The 21,938-nt window shown below is 38.7% G+C and overlaps 1 protein-coding gene across 1 annotated transcript in view; it reads left to right on the forward strand.

Moving 5' to 3' along the window:
• The window catches only part of CAMK4 (calcium/calmodulin dependent protein kinase IV), a gene marked incomplete at its 3' end in the record, with an annotated part of 225,076 nt that overhangs the window by 131,262 nt on the left and 71,876 nt on the right, over positions 1-21,938 (forward strand). Inside the window, exons 3-4 of the mRNA XM_081231304.1 lie at positions 4,028-4,090; positions 6,291-6,373. Of these exons, the coding sequence (XP_081087430.1) occupies positions 4,028-4,090; positions 6,291-6,373 (146 nt within the window). The remainder of the gene's footprint in view (positions 1-4,027; positions 4,091-6,290; positions 6,374-21,938) is intronic.

Below are 21,938 nucleotides of genomic sequence, written 5' to 3' on the forward strand. Positions count from 1 at the left end.
TCTTTGACAAAGGAGGCAAGAATATACAATGGAGAAAAGACAGCCTCTTCAATAAGTGGTGTTGGGAAAACTGGACAGCTACATGTAACACTCCCTAACACCATACACAAAAATAAACTCAAAATGGATTAAAGACCTAAGTGTAAGACCAGACACTATAAAACTCTTAGAGGAAAACATAGGCAGAACACTCTATGACGTAAATCACAGCAAGATCCTTTTTGACCCACCTCCTAGAGAAATGGAAATAAAAACAAAAATAAACAAATGGGACCTAATGAAACTTAAAAGCTTTTGCACAGCAAAGGAAACCGTAAACAAGACCAAAAGACAACCCTCAGAATGGGAGAAAATATTTGCAAATGAAGCAACTGACAAAGGATTCATCTCCAAAACATACAAGCAGCTCATACAGCTCAATATCAAAAAAACAAAGAGACTAATCCAAAAATGTGCAGAAGACCTAAATAGACAGTTCTCCAAAGAAAATATACAGATTGCCAACAAACACATGAAAGAATGCTCAACATCATTAATCATTAGAGAAATGCAAATCAAAACTACATTGAGATATAATCTCACACCAGTCAGAATGGCCACTATCAAAAAATCTACAAACAATAAATGCCAGAGAGGATGTGGAGAAAAGGGAACCCCCTTGCACTGTTGGTGGGAATGTAAATTGGTGCAGCCACTATGGAGAACAGTATGGAGGTTCCTTAAAAAACTACAAATAGAACTACCATATGACCCAGCAATCCCACTACTGGGCATATACCCTGAGAAAACCATAATTCAAAAAGAGTCATGTATCACAATGTTCATTGCAGCTCTGTTTATACTAGCCAGGATGTGGAAGCAACCTAAGTGTCCATCGACAAATGAATGGATAAAGAAGATGGGGCACATATATACAATGGAATATTACTCAGCCATAAAAAGAAATGAAATTGAGTTATTTGTAGTGAGGTGGATGGACCTAGAGTCTGTCCTACAGAGTGAAGTAAGTCAGAAAGAGAAAAACAAATACTGTATGCTAACACATATATATGGAATCTAAAAAAACAAAAAAGGTCATGAAGAACCTAGGGACAAGATGGGAATAAAGATGCAGACCTACTAGAGAATGGACTTGAGGATATGGGGAGGGGGAAGGGTGAGCTGGGACAAAGTGAGAGAGTGGCATGGACATACATACACTACCAAATATAAAATAGATAGCTAGTGGGAAGCAGCCGCATAGCACAGGGAGATCAGCTCAGTGTTTTGTGACCACCTACAGGGGTGAGATAGGGAGGGTGGGAGGGAGGGAGACACAAGAGGGAAGAGATATGGGGATATATGTATATGTATAGCTGATTCACTTTGTTATAAAGCAGAAATTAACCCACCATTGTAAAGCAATTACACTCCAATAAAAACGTTAAAAAAAATCTGTATTCACTGAATGATTCTTCTTATATGAGGCATCTAAAATAGTCAGACTCATACAAGTAGAGAGTAGGATTGTGCTTCCTAAGGGATAGGTGGAGGAGGAGATGGAGAGTTGTTCAATGGGTATCACGTTACAGTTATACAGAATGAGTAAGTTCCAGAGATCTACTGTACAACATAATGCCTAGAGTTAATAATAAGGTATTGTTCACTTAAAAATTTGTTGAGGGTAGATTTCACATTAAGTGTGCTTATTCACCCCCACACACACACACCCCACATACACACACACAACAAAGGGACACAGGAAACTTTTGGAGGTGATGGATATGTTTATTACCTTGATTGTGGTGATGGTAACATGAATCTATACACGTGTCCAAACTCACCACATTGTATACATTAATTACGTGTGGTTTTTTGTATACCAATTATACCTCAGCAAAGCTAGAAAAAAATTTTAAAATTTTAAAATAATTTTAAAATTATCATCTATATCCAAATTTTCCTCAACAGCATCTACAGAAGTGAAATGGAGTGTGAGCCAAGAACGCTTTGGAAGAGATCTGTCAGTGTCATCTGCCTGTTTTAGCAATGCCCCTCTTTCTCAGAGCTCTCCCTTTTGATACAAGTAGAATGACTCTTGCTCAATAGTAAATTTTCATGAAATATGTGATTTTTAACAAGATAAAAGAACTTTTATAGCGTTTTCCTCTAATACTACATTACCCACAGACCATGCTGTCAATATCCCATGTGTTGGGCTGTCTGATATCACTGAGTGGCCATCAGCAGCCCACATATCACACTAGCATCACCTGTGCGCACTTTAACAAGTCTTTCTTCATTTTATATTAACCATAGTGTGACGTTTTTGGTTTTTTAATAAATTTATTTATTTATTTATTTATTTATTTATTTATTTATTTATTTATTTATTTATTTATGGCTGCGTTGGGTCTTCATTGCTGTGCACGGGCTTTCTCTAGATGTGGTGAGCAGGGACTACTCTTCGTTGCAGTGCACGGGCTTCTCATTGCAGTGGCTTCTCTTGTTGCGGAGCACAGGCTCTCGGCATGCAGGCTTCAGTAGTTGTGGCATGCGGGCTCAGTAGTTGTGGCACCTGGGCTTAGTTGCTACTCGACTTGTGGGATCTTACTGGACCAGGGATCGAACCCATGTCCCCTGCATTGGCAGGTGGATTCTTAACTACTGCGCCACCTGGGAAGTCCAATAGCATGACTTTTAATCGCTAATAATTTCAAAGTCTTTTAGAGTTAGCCCACTATTTGAATGATAGCTGTATTTTGACTCACAGAAAAATGATCTTGCACTGAACAATGGAATTTTTAAAACAAAACTTGTTTACAACTTATGTTTTTCTATCTTCTTATGGGATCTTCTAGAGGAGTCTTATGCCCAAAATTAGATTTTAATCTTCCTCTGAAAAAGATGATATTTTGATTTTTTTTCATATGCCCAGCATTGTTTAACATGAGGCTGAGCACATTAAAAACTACATTAGACCCTTACTATGTACTATACATTCATTACATATACATTCAAGAGAGATCCTTGACTCCCCAGTTCCATAGAACACATTTTCTCTTGTTTAAATAGATCAGATTTTTAGGCTTTCCTCTGCCTCAGACATTTGGAGAATATGATGAATGTTGTAGATCCTCTTCCCTCCCAGAAAACACATAGATCTGAGGAACTGCTTTATCCAAATCTCTACTCCAGGCTTTCATATCGAGTTATCATTTCCTTAAACCCCTTTATTTTCCTTCAGCTTACATCACTGATAGCATCAAGCAACTCCAGATAACTTAAGTAGAAAAGGAGATTCAGTAGCTCACATAATAAGATAGCTCAAAGGGCAAACTAGCTTATGCATAACTGAATCCAGTGGATTACATGGTCAGCAGTACTCATTCTTCATCTCTAGCAATGTTTTTTCTGTGTTGGCTCCATTTTCAGTGAAGTGATCTCCATATGGTATGAAAAATGGTCCTTAGTAGTGGCAGACTCTATACTCTTGCTCTCACAATTTCAGAGGAAAAGAGAATACCTCTTTCTTGATTATTTGAGCAAAATTTGGGGGGAGGACCCATATTGTAATGACTTGGATCTGGTGGATATCCCTGACTCAAGTCACTTTGGCCAGAGAAGAGAGTACTCTGATTGGCTAGGCTGGGTTATGTGCTCACTTCTGTGGGAAAAAGGCAGGCAAAGTGATTGACAGCTCCAATGGGTTTGGGTCAAGGATCCAAAAAAGAAAGGAAGAGAAGGAGGAGAAATAGGTTGAAATAGTTGTGCCTTAGTGGTGATAGTGATAATTTTTGATGGCAAAGTGGCCACACAAGCGGTCTGACAAGTTGTGACCCATATTTGTAACTAGTTCTCTTTATGTCTGAAACAGAGAGGAAAGACATGCAGCTGGACAAAAAAGGGAGGAAGGCAACACTTAGAAATTAACCTCTGCCATTGACCTGATTCAACCAGGTGGTTATTGCTGTTTCTGACTCTCTGCTACAATGAAGATATTTCTAAGGTGGGAGTATCTTTCATTTTCTCTCATTTTGCCTTTTAGGTGGACAAAAAAATCGTAAGGACTGAGATAGGAGTTCTTCTTCGCCTCTCACATCCAAACATTGTAAGTGGTTTTTAGCCTGTTATTTCAAATAATCTCCAATGTTATAGGATGAGATTTTTGTTCTTTACTGTCCATTCTGATGATGAGAAAGGGATTCTTCCACCTCCAGTAAGTAGCCACCTTAGCCTAGCTCTTGTCCTTATCTGATCCCGTTTTTCAATTATTTTTAACTGAATAAATCTTAAGAATAATACCCCTTGAAAGAGTTTCAAAATGGGCAGATCAGCAATATATACCGTTGATGTTTTCATGCATAAGAGGATAACTAAAATTGGAGAGTTTTTTTCACTCTAATAAGACACTGGCTTTTTTCCTTTTGTGGGCCTATCTTACTAATATGCCATTGCTGAAAATGCCTGTGAAGAAAACGCATTGCTTTCCATAGTCACTTCACTCTCCTATGAGAGAGTATTTGCTTCAGAGACAATGTGAAGATTCAAATAAATAATGTACTTGAATGGCGAAAATAAAACGTCCTCCCAAGCTCTGCTCTAGGCTATGTCCAGACAAAGGCACTGAGGGAAAGAAGGGCTGGGGAAAAGCTTTCATGAGCCAATGAAGTGAAAAGAACAAAATCATTTTCCAGGCCATAACTTGTTTCTATAAATTGAGTCACTTATGTAAAATATTTCACTCATTTCTCTGAGAAAGTTATGGTGTTCCCAAGGATGACCTGCAATGCTTAGGCTCAAGGCAAAGTGCTTAAAACTTGTATATTAGTTAACAATGCACTCAGCTGTAAATAACAGAAAACTTGAATATGGTGGTCTAAACAAATATTTTTCTTATGTTGTAAGAAATCAGAAGGCAGGCAGTCGTTAACACTCGTTCATTTCCTCAGTGATGCCATCCAGGACCCAGACACCTTCCATCCATTGGTTCGCCCATCTTCAGTGCACTGGCTTTCACCTTCATGCTTTTCCCTCATGGTCCTAAAATGGCTGCTCCACAGTGTTCACAAGTCTTCAGGTCTATATTCAAGACAGAAAGTAGTGGAAAGGCTAACGAGCAGAGTCTGATGAGATTTTTTTCCAGAATTTCCAGCTGCAGTAGAATTCTCTTCAGTTTGTGGCCACAAGATCTGGTCACAAGATCACCCTAAACTGCATGGAGACTGGAAAATTAGGAAGTAGGGTTATCATAAGTGGCTTAGACCAAACATAATCCATAATTTAAGGCCAGGTACCTTGCTTCCCTAAACAAATCAGGGTTCTGTTTGCAGTAAAGTAGGGGGAGAAGGGCTTTGGGTAAGCAATTAACAACATTTACCATATATAATCACCACTTTTACATTATCCGTCTTATTTCTTTCAAAGAGAAGTCAATATGGAATTTTCCTCAAATATATTTTTTTGTTTTCTTTTGTTTTTTGCGGTACACGGGCCTCTCACTGCTGTGGCCCTTCCCGCTGTGGAGCACAGGCTCCGGACGTGCAGTCTCAGCGGCCATGGCTCACGGGCCCAGCCGCTCCGCGGCACGTGGGATTCTCCCGGATCGGGGCACGAACCCGTGTCCCTTGTATTGGCAGGCGGACTCTCAACCACTGCGCCACCAGGGAAGCCCGGTTCCTCAAATATAGATCAGTCCTGGTCACTAGATTCTCAGAAGGAAAATATCCAAAATTGGATAGATTATCTGAATGTGATGAAAACCCTGTTATGGTCAATCAAATCACTATCACTGTTACTTTTCTGAGTATCCTTTCATCTACCAGCAACTTTTTAGCTGTTAAGGGATTCCCTTTCCCTACAGACAGACTTTAACCTGGTCCTGTTCTGTCTCAGACCCCTAATTGAAGTCCCTTTCTAGGAGAAAGAGGCATTTGCATCTCTACCAACCATGATGCTTTCAAATGGTTTAGGAAGTTTTGTTTGCTTCTGTTTTTTTTGTTTTTTTTTAAATTCTGTTGAAATGCAGAAATTGGGATGATTTGGCAAAATTTAAGCATTTCTAGGACAGGTATCTTTCAACTATCAAGATGAAAAATATAAAAACTCAAAAGGACCTTTGAAGAAATGAGGTAACTGATAAAAACAACCAGAGAGTGACAAATGATTGCCTGGTACTAGAATAAGGAAGCTTTTTTAACCATGATTCAACATATTGCTGTTACAGAGAGTGCTGTTGTAGCCATAATTTTAACTATTTCCTAGAAAGTTGAAAATAAAGAAGTTGTGATTTTTTTAATATCTTTTCCCAGATAAAACTTAAAGAGATATTTGAAACCCCTACAGAAATCAGTCTGGTCCTAGAACTCGTCACAGGAGGAGAGCTGTTTGACAGGTGAGTAGGTCCTGGCAATGTGACCACAGTAAGGTTTTGCTTCCAGTCACTAAAAATAACCAAAAGGAAATTTCTCCTGAAATTTTTCATAATGACATATTATACCAGTTGATAACTTCTACTAAAATAAATCCTAAAAGGAATATAGAATGGAAAGAAAGTGATATTTGATAAGATGTGGGTAGACTAAAATTTGGGATGCTTAGTGAACAAAAATAGAAACATTGTACTATTTACTTCTGCAAACATTTACTTCTAGATAAAAAGCAGAATTTCTAAAGTCAAACTAAATCTAAACTAAACAGTAAGATTTATGAGAATATTTTGTGAGAAAATGTTCAATGAGAATTATAGAAAGTTAAACATGTATTTATAATAGTATTCTTTATTATGATCCAAAAGCCATAAAAATCAATTCTCTCCAAATGATTGTTTCTAGGCCTACTTTCTTTGTTAGGCTGTGTAAAGAGTTCCAAGTTGCAGAGAAAAACATGTTCTGTTATATCCAATTATAGCCAATTTTAGTTGTCTGTTCATATGTTCATCACTCAAGGCAGAGGTTTGAGGATGGCAGGGAGTATTTCTGGAAATCCGGTAGAGCATAATATAGGCACACTATTTGTACAAGAGACACACACTTTAAGCTTCCATAGCTTTCCTACCCTCCTCATCTTCTCAGAATTCCCTCTTTGCCCTGATGGGCTCTTGGGAGCTCTTTGCTGTGCTGAACAGGGTAATTAAGCAAGAATGGAATTGGAAGAAGACAAAGAGACTGAGTAGGTATATATCAGAAATGGTAAGGAACTGCAGTTTCTGTGGTGTAAAGGTCTTGTTGGTTGAAGAAAGGGTTAAGAGAGAAGTGGACTGAAGACAGAAGACAGGAGAGAGGTTGATGAACTGCTAATGTAGCATGAGTGCCTGGAGCACAGTAAATTCTCAATAAATATTTGCTGCATGAATGGGTGAGTGAGCAACTGCTACAATGAATGGACTCTGAGGAGAAAGATATCTAAGGGTTTAGAATGTGTTAGGAGAAGAGCATGCCTCCCCTTCCTCCCCACCTCTACTCTACCCAGTTAAATTTACTGCCTCTTTAAGAGCTTCCAAAAGTCTTCGTATTTGGTTTTCAAAGTTCCTGTCTGCTTTTAATGTTACCCAGTGCAGATTTGGATCTTCAGATAGGAAGGAGCAAAATGGCCTTGATTGGAGCTACATATGTATCTTCAACATTTTGTTCAGATGTATATTAAAGTTTCCTTAGAGCAAGTTATGTGAATTTATCAGATTTTTTAAATTGTAGCATTTAAACTATATTCATTCTTTACAAATAAATGAATCACCTGAGGGAAGTAAGCATAGGTAGCCTAGACATATATTGATACTTCTTGTGGTATTTGGCTCATAGTCAGTTGGACTCATGGTTTTAAATCCTGACTTAAGGAACAAACAACTAACATAGAGGTTTGCTTAACTTCTCTGAACCTCAGAACAAATTTGAAGCTGTACTATGATCCTAAGGAAGCTGAGACACTCTGATCCACTATAAGGATAGCCTTATCCTAAAACTGTCATGATCCCATATGCTTAGTCAAGACTCTTCTGGACTAGTTTATTTGAATGTTGCCTAAATTTGCCAATAATTGGTCCTTTTTCAACACCTTTTTAGCTGACTCTTTCGTGGACATATTCCTTCTTTAGGTACATTAACACAGTCAAATTATAGTTAGATCCTGCTGGTTTGGAGCCGTGAGATCTTCCTAAGGAAGACTTACATATTTCTCTGCTAATTATGGTCTAACAGAGAAAAATCTCCTGTTCTTTGTAAATAATTGCGGGACAGGAATTTCACAATGAAGTTGTCATCTACCAATGGCACTTACTATTTATCGTCTAACCTCTGTTTGAATCATTTTGGAATCAGGAGTCTCTTTCCTTCCCTTCTCCCCAGGCTTTCTGGTTCTCTCATCTTGCAGTCTAGTTGATTTTGATGGAATAGAGTTAATTCAGCTATAGATAAGAGTGAAAAACTAAATGCTGTAGATAAATTTCATTTACAATGATAAATGGATGAAATATTTGGATTTAACAGAGGACATCTAAAGAATGGCAGACAGCCAGTAGAGCACTCAACTACTCTATAAATTCTTAGTGGTCGTAGATAATAGACTTTTTTCCCCCTGAATGTTGTTGTCCACATATCTGTTGCCATTAAGTTACTTAATTCTACAGTTATCTTTAAATTTGTATCAAACTGAAAATATATCCTGCATTATTATCCATTTATTGCTTTCTTTCTTGAGAGTTAAAAATCAAAATATGGTCTCTTTTTCCTGTACTTAGGTCAAAAACCAAACATATTTAATTGTAATGATAGAAATTCATTTCTGGTCTAATGATGACTCTAATAGTATCTAATGAATGAACAAATGGAGCAACTGATGAAGCGATAATTATGTTAGTCCACTATAGTCAAAATGGTTGTATTTTATTAACAAAATATCTGTTCTATGGTGCTCCTAAAAACCGAAACATGATAAATCCAAGTGGAATCTGCTGCTTCATGTAGAGTATGAATAGTAAATTGCATAGGACAATGGATTACAATTTTAGGGATTAAAATCAGTGATATTTTGTGTCCAAGAAAATCCCCCCAAAATATTTCCACAAAATTACGATATCATGGAAAAACCTCCAGAACATTTTCTGTTCCGTCTTTCTCAATCTAGTCACGATTCTTATAATTGTGGGCTTTTTAAGTGGACAAGTTCTGAGGTTGTTTAAGAGTAAATTTTCAGGAGAGGGGGAAGATGGCAGAAGAGTAAGACGCGGAGATCACCTTCCTCCCCACAGATACACCAGAAATACATCTACACGTGGAACAACTCCTACAGAACACCTACTGAACGCTGGCAGAAGACCTCAGACCTCCCAAAAGTCAAGAAACTCCCCACGTACGTAGGTAGGGCAAAAGAAAAAAGAATAAACAGAGACAAAAGAATAGGGACGGGACCTGCACCAGTGGGAGGGAGCTGTGAAGGAGGAAAGGTTTCCACACACTAGGAAGCCCCTTCGGGTGGCGGAGGGGGAAAGCTTCAGAGCCACGGAGGAGAGCACAGCAACAGGGGTGCGGAGGGCAAAACGGAGAGATTCCCGCACAGAGGATTGGTGCCTACCAGCACTCACCAGCCTGAGAGGCTTGTCTGCTCACCCGCCGGGGCAAGCGGGGCTGGGAGCTAAGGCTCGGGCTTCGGTCGGAGCGCAGGGTGAGGACTGGGGTTGGCTGTGTGAACACAGCCTGCAGGGGGTTAGTGCACCACGGCTAGCCCAGAGGGACTCCGGGGAAAAGTCTGGACCTGCCAAAGAGGCAAGAGACTTTTTCTTGCCTCTTTGTTTCCTGGTGTGCGAGGAGAGGGGATTCAGAGCACTGCTTAAAGGAGCTCCAGAGACGGGCGCCAGCCACGGCTAACAGTGCGGACCCCAGAGACAGGCATGAGACGCTAAGGCTGCTCCTGCCGCCACCACCAAGAAGCCTGTGTGCAAGCGCAGGTCACTGTCCACGCTCCCCTTCCGGGAGCCTGTGCAGCCAGCCACTGCCGGGGTCCCGGGATCCAGGGACAACTTCCCTGGGAGAACGCACGGTGCGCCTCAGGCTGGTGCAACATCCCGCCGGCCTCTGCCACCGCAGGCTCACCCTGCATCCACACCCCTCCCTCCCCCCGGCCTGAGTGAGCCAGAGCCCCTGAATCAGCGGCTCCTTTAACCCCGTCCTGTCTGAGCGAAGAGCAGACGCCCTCAGGCGACCTATACACAGAGGCGGGGCCATATCCAAAGCTGAACCCTGGGAGCTGTGCGAACAAAGAAGAGAAAGGGAAATCTCTCCCAGTAGCCTCAGGAGCAGTGGATTAAATCTCCACAATCAACTTGATGTACCCTGCGTCTGTGGAATACATGAATAGACAACGAATCATCCCAAATTGAGGAGGTGGACTTTGAGAGCAAGATTTATTATTTGTTCCCCTTTTAATCTTTTTGTGAGTGTGTATGTGTATGCTTCCATGTGAGATTTTGTCTGTATAGCTTTGCTTTCACCATTTGTCCTAGGGTTCTATCCATCTGTTTAATTGCTTTTCTTAACAATTATTTTTTATTTTAATAACTTTATTTTATCTTTTATTTTATCCTCTTTCTTTCTTTCTTTCTTTCTTTCTTTCTTTCTTTCTTTCTTTCTTTCTTTCTTTCTTTCTTTCTTTCTTTCTTTCTTTTTCTACTTTTTCTCCCTTTTATTCTGAGCCGTGTGGATGAAAGACTCTTGGTGCTGCAGCCAGGAGTCATGGCTGTGCCTCTGAGGTGGGAGAGCCAACTTCAGGACACTGGTCCACAAGAGACCTCCCAGCTCCACATAATATCAAATGGCTAAAATCTCCTAGAGATCTCCATCTCAACACCAGCACACAGTTTCACTCAACGACCAGCAAGCTACAGTGCTGGACACCCTATGTCAAACAACTAGCAAGGCAGGAACACAACCCCACCCATTAACAGAGAGGCTGCCAAAAAGCATAATAAGTCCACAGACACCCCAAAACACACCACCAGATGTGGACCTGCCCATCAGAAAGACAAGATCCAGCGTTATCCACCAGAACACAGGCACTAGTCCCCTCCACCAGGAAGCCTACACAACCCACTGAACCAGCTTTAGCCACTGGGGACAGACACCAAAAACAACGGGAACTACGAACCTGCAGCCTGCAAAAAGGAGACCCCAAACAGAGTAAGATAAGCAAAATGAGAAGACAGAAAAACACACAGCAGATGAAGGAGCAAGATAAAAACCCACCAGACCTAACAAGTGGAGAGGAAATAGGCAGTCTACCTGAAAAAGAATTCAGAATAATGGTAGTAAAGATGATCCAAAATCTTGGAAATAAAATAGAGAAAATGCAAGAAACATTTAACAAGGACCTAGAAGAACTACAGATGAAACAAGCAATGATGAACAACACAATAAATGAAATTAAAAGTACTCTAGATGGGATCAATAGCAGAATAACTGAGGCAGAAGAACGGATCAGTGACCTGGAAGATAAAATAGTGGAAATAACTACTGCAGAGCAGAGGGAAGAAAAAAGAATGAAAGGAACTGAGGACAGTCTCAGAGACCTCTGGGACAACACTAAACACACCAACATTCAAATTATAGGGGTCCCAGAAGAAGAAGAGAAAAAGAAAGGGACTGAGAAAATATTTGAAAAGGTTATAGTTGAAAACTTCCCTAATATGGGAAAGGAAATATTTAATCAAGTCCAGGAAGCACAGAGAGTCCCATGCAGGATAAATCCAAGGAGAAACACGCCAAGACACATGTTCATCAAACTGTCAAAAATTAAATACAAAGAAAACATATTAAAAACAGCAAGGGAAAAACAACAAATAACACACAAGGGAATCCACATAATGTTAACAGCTGATCTTTCAGCAGAAAATCTGCAAGCCAGAAGGGACTGGCAGCACATATTTAAAGTGATGAAGGATAAAAACCTGCAACCAAGATTACTCTACTCAGCAAGGATCTCATTCAGTTTTTAGGGAGAAATTAAAACCTTTACAGAAAAGCAAAAGCTGAGAGAGTTCAGCACCACCAAACCAGCTCTACAACAAATGCTAAAGGAACTTCTCTAGGCGAGAAACACAGGAGAACGAAAAGACCTGCAATAACAAACCCAAAACAATTAAGGAAATGGGAATAGTAACATACATATCGATAATTACCTTAAATGTAAATGGATTAAATGCTCCCACCAAAAGGCACAGATTGGCTGAATAGATACAAAAACAGGACCCATATATATGCTGTCTACAAGAGACCCACTTCAGACCTAGAGACACATACAGACTGAAAGTGAGGGGATGGAAAAAGATATTCCATGCAAATGGAAACCAAAAGAAAGTTGGAGTAGCAATTCTCATATCAGACAAAATAGACTTTAAAATAAAGACTATTAGAAGAGACAAAGAAGGACACTACATAAGGATCAAGGGATCGATCCAAGAAGAAGATATAACAGTTGTAAATATTTATGCACCCAACATAGGAGCACCTCAATACATAAGGCAAATAGTAACAGCCATAAAAGGGGAAATCGACAGTAACACAATCATAGTAGGGAACTTTAACACCACACTTTCACCAATGGACAGATCATCCAAAATGAAAATAAATAAGGAAACACAGGATTTAAATGATACATTAAACAAGATGGACTTAATTGATATTTATAGGACATTCCATCCAAAAAGGACAGAATACACATTTTTCTCAAGTGCTCATGGAACATTCTCCAGGATAGATCATATCTTGGGTCACAAATCAAGCCTTGGTAAATTTAAGAAAATTGAAATTGTATCAAGTATCTTTTCTGACCACAATGCTATAAGACTAGATATCAATTATAGGAAAAGATCTGTAAAAAATACAAACACATGGAGGCTAAACAATACACTAATTAATAATGAAGTAATCACTGAAGAAATCAAAGAGGAAATTAAAAAATACCTAGAAACAAATGACAATGGAGACACGACAACCCAAAATCTATGGGATTCAGCAAAAGCAGTTCTAAGAGGGAAGTCTATAGCAATACAATCCTAACTTAAGAAACAGGAAACATCTCGAATAAACAACCTAACCTTGCACCTAAAGCAATTAGAGAAAGAAGAACAAAAAAACCCCAAATTTAGCAGAAGGAAAGAAGTCATAAAGATCAGATCAGAAATAAATGAAAAAGAAATGAAGGAAACGATAGCAAAGATCAATAAAACTAAAAGCTGGTTCTTTGAGAAGATAAACAAAATTGATAAACCATTAGCCAGACTCATCAAGGAAAGGAGAAGACTCAAATCAATAGAATTAGAAATGAAAAAGGAGAGGTAACAACTGACACTGCAGAAATACAAAAGATCATGAGAGATTACTACAAGCAACTCTATGCCAATAAAATGGACAACCTGGAAGAAATGGACAAATTCTTAGAAATGCACAACCTGCCAAGACTGAATCAGGAAGAAATAGAAAATATGAACAGACCAATCACAAGCACTGAAATTGAAACTGTGATTAAAAATCTTCCAACAAACAAAAGCCCAGGACCAGATGGCTTCACAGGCGAATTCTATCAAACATTTAGAGAAGAGCTAACACCTATCCTTCTCAAACTCTTCCAAAATATAGCAGAGGGAGGAACACTCCCAAACTCATTCTACGAGGCCACCATCACCCTGATACCAAAACCGGACAAGGATGTCACAAAGAAAGAAAACTACAGGCCAATATCACTGATGAACATAGATGCAAAAATCCTCAACAAAATACTAGCAAACAGAATCCAACAGCACATTAAGAGGATCATACACCATGATCAAGTGGGGTTTATCCCAGGAATGCAAGGATTCTTCAATATATGCAAATCAATCAAGGTGATACACCGTATTAACAAATGGATGGAGAAAAAACATATGATCATCTCGATAGATGCAGAGAAAGCTTTTGACAAAATTCAACACCCATTTATGATAAAAACCCTGCAGAAAGTAAGCATAGAGGGAACTTTCCTCAACATAATAAAGGCCATATATGACAAATCCATGGCCAACATCATCCTCAATGGTGAAAAACTGAAACCATTCCCACTAAGATCAGGAACAAGACTAGGTTGCCCACTCTCACCTCTCTTATTCAACATAGTTTTGGAAGTTTTAACCACAGCAATCAGAGAAGAAAAGGAAATAAAAGGAATCCAAATCGGAAAAGAAGAAGTAAAGCTGTCACTGTTTGCAGATGACATGATACTATACATAGAGAATCCTAAAGATGCTACCAGAAAAATACTAGAGCTAATCCATGAATTTGGTAAAGTAGCAGGATACAAAATTAATGCAGAGAAATTTCTGGCATTCCTATATACTAATGATGAAAAATCTGAAAGTGAAATCAAGAAAACACTCCCATTTACCATTGCAACAAAAAGAATAAAATATCTAGGAATAAACCTACCTAAGGAGACAAAAGACCTGTATGCAGAAAATTATAAGACACTGATGAAAGAAATTAAAAATGATACAAATAGATGGAGAGATATACCATGGTCTTAGATTGGAAGAATCAACATTGTGAAAATGACTCTATTACCCAAAGCAATCTCCAGATTCAATGCAATCCCTGTCAAACTACCACTGGCATTTTTGACAGAACTAGAACAAAAAATTTCACAATTTGTATGGAAACACAAAAGACCTCGAATAGCCAAAGCCATCTTGAGAACGAAAAATGGAGCTGGAGGAATCAGGCTCCCAGACCTCAGACTATACTACAAAGCTACAGTAATCAAGACAGTATGGTACTGGCACAAAAACAGAAAGATAGATCAATGGAACAGCATAGAAAGCCCAGAGATAAACCCACGCACATATGGTCACTTTATCTTTGATAAAGGAGGCAGGAATGTACAGTGGAGAAAGGACAGCCTCTTTAATAAGTGGTGCTGGGAAAACTGGACAGGGACATGTAAAAGTATGAGATTAGATCACTCCCTAACACCATACGCAAAAATAAGCTCAAAATGGATTAAAGATCTAAATGTAAGGCCAGAAACTCTCAAATTCTTTGAGGAAAACATAGGCAGAACACTCTATGACATAAATCACAGCAAGATCCTTTTTGACCCACTTCCTAGAGAAATGGAAATAAAGACAAAAATAAACACATGGGACCTAATGAAACTTCAAAGCTTTTGCACAGCAAAGGAAACCATAAACAAGACCAAAAGACAACCCTCAGAATGGGAGAAAATATTTGCAAATGAAGCAACTGACAAAGGATTAATCTCCAAAATTTATAAGCAGCTCATGCAGCTCAATAACAAAAAAAAAAACAACCCAATCCAAAAATGTGTAGAAGACCTAAATAGACATTTCTCCACAGAAAATATACAGACTGCCAACAAACACATGAAAGGATGCTCAACATCTTTACTCATTAGAGAAATGGAAATCAAAACTACAATGAGATATCATCTCACACCAGTCAGAATGGCCATCATCAAAAAATCTAGAAACAATAAATGCTGGAGAGGGTGTGGAAAAAAGGGAGCACTCTTGCACTGCTGGTGGGAATGTGAATTGGTACAGCCGCTATGGAGAACGGTATGGAGGTTCCTTAAAAAACTACAAATAGAACTACCATATGACCCAGCAATCCCACTACTGGGCATATACCCTGAGAAAACCATAATTCAAAAAGAGACATGTACCAAAATGTTCATAGCAGCCCTATTTACAATAGCCCGGAGATGGAAACAACCTAAGTGTCCATCATCGGATGAATGGATAAAGAAGATGTGGCACATATATACAATGGAATATTACTCAGCCATAAAAAGAAATGAAATTGAGCTATTTGTAATGAGGTGGATAGACCTAGAGTCTGTCATACAGAGTGAAGTAAGTCACAAAGAGAAAGACAAATACTGTATGCTAACTCATATATATGGAATTTAAGAAAAAAAAATGTCATGAAGAACATAGGGGTAAGACAGGAATAAAGACACAGACCTACTAGAGAATGGACTTGAGGATATGGGGAGGGGGAAGGGTAAGCTGTGACAAAGTGAAAGAGCGGCATGGACATATATACACTACCAAACGTAAGGTAGATAGCTAGTGGGAAGCAGCCACATAGCACAGGGAGATCAGCTCCGTGCTTTGTGACCGCCTGGAGGGGTGGGATAGGGAGAGTGGGAGGGAGACGCAAAAGGGAGGGGATATGGAAACATATGTATATGTATAACAGATTAAATTTGTTATAAAGCAAAAAAAAAAATCTAGAAACAATAAATGCTGGAGATGTTGTGGAGAAGGTACACTCTTGCACTGCTGGTGGGAATGTGAATTGGTACAGCCACTATGGAGAACAGTATGGAGGTTCCTTAAAAAACTAAAAATAGAACTACCATATGACCAAGCAATCCCACTACTGGGCATATACCCTGAGAAAACCATAATTCAAAAAGAGTCATGTACCAAAATCTTCATTGAAGCTCTATTTATAATAGCCAGGAGATGGATACAACCTAAGTATCCATCATCCAATGAATGGATAAAGAAGATGTGGTACATATATACAATGGAATATTACTCAGCCATAAAAAGAAACGAAATTGAGTTATTTGTAGTGAGATGGATGGATCTAGAGTCTGTCGTACAGAGTGAAGTAGTCAGAAAGAGAAAGACAAATACCGTATTCTAACACATATATATGGAATTTAAGAAAAATAATATCATGAAGCACCTAGGGGTAAGACGGGAGTAAAGACACAGACCTACTAGAGAATGGACTTGAGGATACGGGGAGGGGGAAGGGTAAGCTGTGATAAAGTGAGAGAGTGGCATGGACATATATACACTACCAAACGCAAAATAGATAGCTAGTGGGAAGCAACTGCATAGCACAGGGAGATCAGCTCGGTGCTTTGTGACCACCTGATGGGTGGGATAGGGAGGGTGGGAGGGAGGGAGACGCAAGAGGGAGGAGATATGGGAACATATGTATATGTATAACTGATTCACTTTGTTATAAAGCAGAAACTAACACACCATTGTAAAGCAATTATACTCCAATAAAGATGTAAAAAAAAAAGAGTAAATTTTCAAATATTTTTTTTCCAGAAAATGATTGTATTTTAAGACAACTAATTTAGCAGTGTCCTTCTGGTCTTCTAATTAAATTTTTTAAGGTTTTTTTTCTGATTTTTGTCTAACTCCAGTATCAGAAGATCTTGTGAATTTTTAATTGTCTTTACTTTTCTGTTTTCTCCTTGTGTTTTTCCTTGCTAGGTTATGTTTGTTCAAATGCTAAACATTATGTATAAAAGGTTTTAGAATATGAGGCTTTAAATCTTGTTGCCTTCCAAAAGAGCAGATTTTATTTTGCTCCAGCAGGCAGTTAAGGTAAGGAACAGATCACTTTAATCTAATCAGGCAGTGGACTGATTCAAAGCTGAGCTTCCTGAGGGTGGATCTATTTCTTGTCAACTGTTACTCATAGGGTTTTGCTCTTTAAGGGTCCCAATTTAAGCCAGGGGATTTTGCCAGGGCCCCCTTTCCTTGACAGACAGACCCTAAATGCCAGCTTCTGTTCCCTCTACCCTGTGAGATGGCCCATCAGCTACTGATTTAGAATCAGTAAATGCTTTTAAAGGGAAAGCATAGGCATCAGATACCAGGTTTGCTTTTCTGGATTTTTCTTCTCTTCTAGATCTTGGCTCCTAAAGCCTTAACTTCCTTGGTAACTCTGAGATGTCTTCAAATATACTTTAAAATATATTTTATTAGCTTGTTTTCATTGTTCTTGCCTGTACGCTTGTCTACCCCACCATTACTGAGAGCAAAAATTCAGTACATGTGGTTTTAAAAGTTCTTTCACAGACACTAGTGTGTCTTCCTCTTTTATGTCAACCCTTTGCGGCAAGCAGATGAAGAGCATTGTGCCCACTATACAGATGTAGAAACTGAGAATGAGTCAAGGTAAATGATCTTCCCCAAATAGGCAGCTGATGTGTCTTTTTGTCCAACTCTTACTCCTCATATGGCCTCACTGTCTTTCTTATTAAATCCAGTTAGCACCTTTTAAATCATTTCCAAGGGAATAAACTATTGTTTATTGTGTTTATGGAGAATCCCTGATGTATTGGTTGGTCCTATGCAAAACTGTGTATAATTTAACTCACTCAATCACCCTTCATGTTTTTCTAAGGCATTATTTTCCCCATTTTTTTCAAGAACACCAACTGTAGAAATTGATAAGTGATAAAGTCAGGACTGAAACTCACATCTGTCTGACTACAAACTTTCTTTTTTCATTTCCCAAAAGTGAAAATATTCTCTTTCCAAACAACAAGTCATCAACATGCAGGGGAATTAGTGCTTTTGTTTGGGGATTATGAATTTACCCCATTAATTACCTGACAGAGTCCTAGTATATCAGTCCTAATAGTCATTTCTACTTCAGCATTCCTGGGTCTCTTACTCTTGGTGGAAGTAAATGGAATTTTCAGGACATTGTCATGAGGAAAAGATTCTGGAAATGGAACTTGGGTCTTTTCTCTAGTCTCCATGGAGTTGTGTCATGGTTGTTATTCTCGTTAACCAAAATCAGAACACATCTGAATTTGTGAAGACTATTGTGTCAAAAATTAGTCATTAATGTAATTGTCTAAAGTGAAGACCTATAAAATCTTATTGTCTAAAAGGATAATTTGTCACTATAATGAGGGCCATTTGTGAGTGCCTTTTGCGGTCCTGGCAGTGGCAGGGCATTTTACTAACCATGATCTCATTAATCCTCACAGTAACACATATACAAGATAGACCTTGATATATACATTTTGTAGACCAGATAACTGAGGATCAGAGTGTTCCTTTAACTACCATTAGGTCACTCAGTTTACATTGGATCTAATAATTACAACAACAATAATTAAATGAAACTGGACTCAAGTACGTTAGATTCCAAAGCATATGATTTTTCTACCATGCCATGCTGCTGCTATGTAAGCAAATGCCAGTACTCTTAATACTTAAAAACAAAACTTCAAATTAGTAATGTAACATTTTGTTCTGCTTAAGTGTTGGCTTAACTTAAACGTTAATATATATATACTTGTTTTTCAACCATGGATATTTTAAATACTTCTTCCCTTATGCAGTTTTATCTGGCTACATATGAAGAAAACATATACTTTGATTTGGACTAGATTTAAAGTCTACTTTTCCCAGAAGCTTGGCTCTGAAGGGAAAAATAAAAGTGAGGCAGTAGAAAGGGACACAGGATAAATGGAGGCTTATCTATTATTTTAAGCTGGCACACTGGTAACACATTAATTTGCTGATGGGAAGGAGGCTACAGGATGGGGAAGCAGGAGAGATCTGTGTGAGAGGGACTTTTATTTGGAACATCCCAGAGAAGACACTGAAGGAATAAGATCTAGAGCCACATAAAAGGGTTTGTTTTTAAAAAAAAGTTTCCCTCTTCTTCAGAAGCATAGTCAAGCTGCAGAAGAATCAAAGGACCTACAATAGTCACAACAGTTTTGAAAAAGAGGACTTAATATCAGGGCTGGGATATAATTCTAGCCTACTTACAAACTAACAAGTTAGCCTTGTACACCTTCATGGATGTTGGGAAAAAATATGAGACTCCTGGTCAGAGTCCCATGGGGGCATCACAGCAGGCTCAAATGGATGCCTGCAGACAGAGTAGGGTGTGTTCTAGGAGAGGAAATAACTTATATTGTCCATAAACAGGCAAATGAACAAACAAAATGTACAATGGAGTATCATTCACCAATGAAAAGGAATGTTCCTTTGATATATACTGTAACATGGATGAACCTCAAAAACATTATGCTAAGTTAAAAAAAAAAACAGGAAAGACTACATATTTTATGACTCCATTTATCTGGAATTTCCAGAAGGGGCAAACCTATAGAGACAGAAAGCAAAGCAGTGGTTGCCTAGGACTGGGAATGGGATTGTGTTGGGGGAAAGGAGAGTGTAAGAGGTTTAAGTAACTCAGACTTGATAGGCTCTATTCTTTCAGTATTGTTGAAGAGAAATTGATCTCCTAACAATGGCTGGGAGAGAATGGAATAGAACACTTGAGGAAAGAAGTGGTAAAGTTTGGAAATGTGAGAACAGACAAGAATAAAGACTTTCCAGAAGCACTAAGGATCTGCCGAGGCCAGAGGCTATGTGTTTTTGGAGAATCTGGTCTGTGTTAGTTTATATTGTTGGTTAAATCTCTCCATATCTTTAGTACAGTTTTTGACAGCATCTTTTTCCCTTGGTTTTTATCTTACTTTTTGGGTTTCTTTATCTTGATCCCTTTCTTGAGTTCCTCTTCCTCTTTTCATCCCTTAAATGTCTGCCTTTCCTAAAGTTCTTCATACATTCTCCGTAGGTAAATTGGATGCTCTCCTGTGGCTTCAGTCACATTGGTGACTGTTGTCTCAGCAGAGATGGAAACAGTATTTTCAACAATCTGCTAGACATTTCACCTACAAGTCCCATAGGCACCTCTACAATTTGATTTGGCCTCCTCTTTCTCCTATACTGTCAACTCTTTGTCCAGCACCCACAATGATCCACAATTCCCTCACTCTCTCCCTAGCTTCTCAAATTTAACCGGTGCTAGTAGTACCCTTTGAAACTGTTTTTTTTTTTTTTTAAGCATATGAATTTAATACTCTTTGGGAGAGTTCTTAGAAAAAGCATCAATACAGACAAAGGTGACATGAATGTAATAAGAAAAAGCAGTGAATGAAGCTTATGTAGGAGTGGTGGATTTACACAGGGTACGGCGGAATTCATTTAAATACAGTTTTGTATGTAGCAGCATAATGATGTACTGGCAGCCCTTAAAACTTGGTTCCTGAAACTCATATTATTTGGGGCTTTTACCCTGTGTCATTCGATCCTTCAGTACACATTTTCACCAGACCAATGTCTTTCTCATATAAACTTACAGTCATCTAATAACATCTCCATTTAAGAAAAAGCTGCCATTGGCGGGGAGAGCAGTAGGGCTCTTAATCTTTGTGCCAGGAAATCTGAGGGCCTCAGGATATGATTGGATTAGAGCTCTTCAGCTGCATTGTCTGTGCTAACTACTGGGCTGCAGATGAGCTCAATTCAATTTGCAGCAATTAAGGTGACAGAAGCAAATGTTCAAAACTCATATTTTAAAGCAGATCCTTGGAGAGAAATAGGCATTGCCTGTGTTTTCTCATCCTACAAGTTTAAAATGATGAGAAGAAAAACAGTCTCAACTGTGGGCAAGAGCATGTGGGCCAATGTAGCAAACAGTGGAAGTAAAAGGCATGGTCTTGGAGTGATAACGCCTATTGGGCCAAAGAATCACAGCCTGGGAGTCGAAGGAAACACACCCCATTGTGATTCCTTCCCAGATCTCTAGATGTAGCTAGGCCTGTTAGTGACTGAGAGACCTGTAGGAACTGGGACACCAGGGCAGCCTTTTGGGTCAGTGTTGTGATTAAAATCCTAGGAGAGATTTTATTTTTAGCACAGCTTACAATGGAGCAACAGGAAATTGTGCAGCATAGCTAAAAACTACATGGCCCTGGACCTTTGAAAATGATATTAAAACGCTGGTAGCATCTTAACTGCCTTCTTATTATGTAAGAAACATGAAAAGGAAATTACTAAATCTGAAAAGAAATATAGCGATAAGTATGTTTAAATACAAAAGACAAAAATATCAACCAAAATTATTCTCCTGTTTTTACAGCTCTAAAACTCCTATTGAACGTATTGTTGCTTCTAAAAATTGAAGTCACTAGTATATTTTGCATAAAGCTATAAACTCTTAACTGTGTATATGTGGTTCAACTTAATTGGCTTTTTTTTAAATTTCAACTAAATTTTTTGTAGGAATTATTTGTTGCCTCATGAAACAAATACTCTATTTTGCTGAATTGAATCACTTTGACTT

The sequence above is a fragment of the Mesoplodon bidens genome (genome assembly GCF_964165515.1).
Source record: "Mesoplodon bidens genome assembly, chromosome: 4".
Lineage (NCBI taxonomy): Eukaryota > Metazoa > Chordata > Mammalia > Artiodactyla > Ziphiidae > Mesoplodon > Mesoplodon bidens.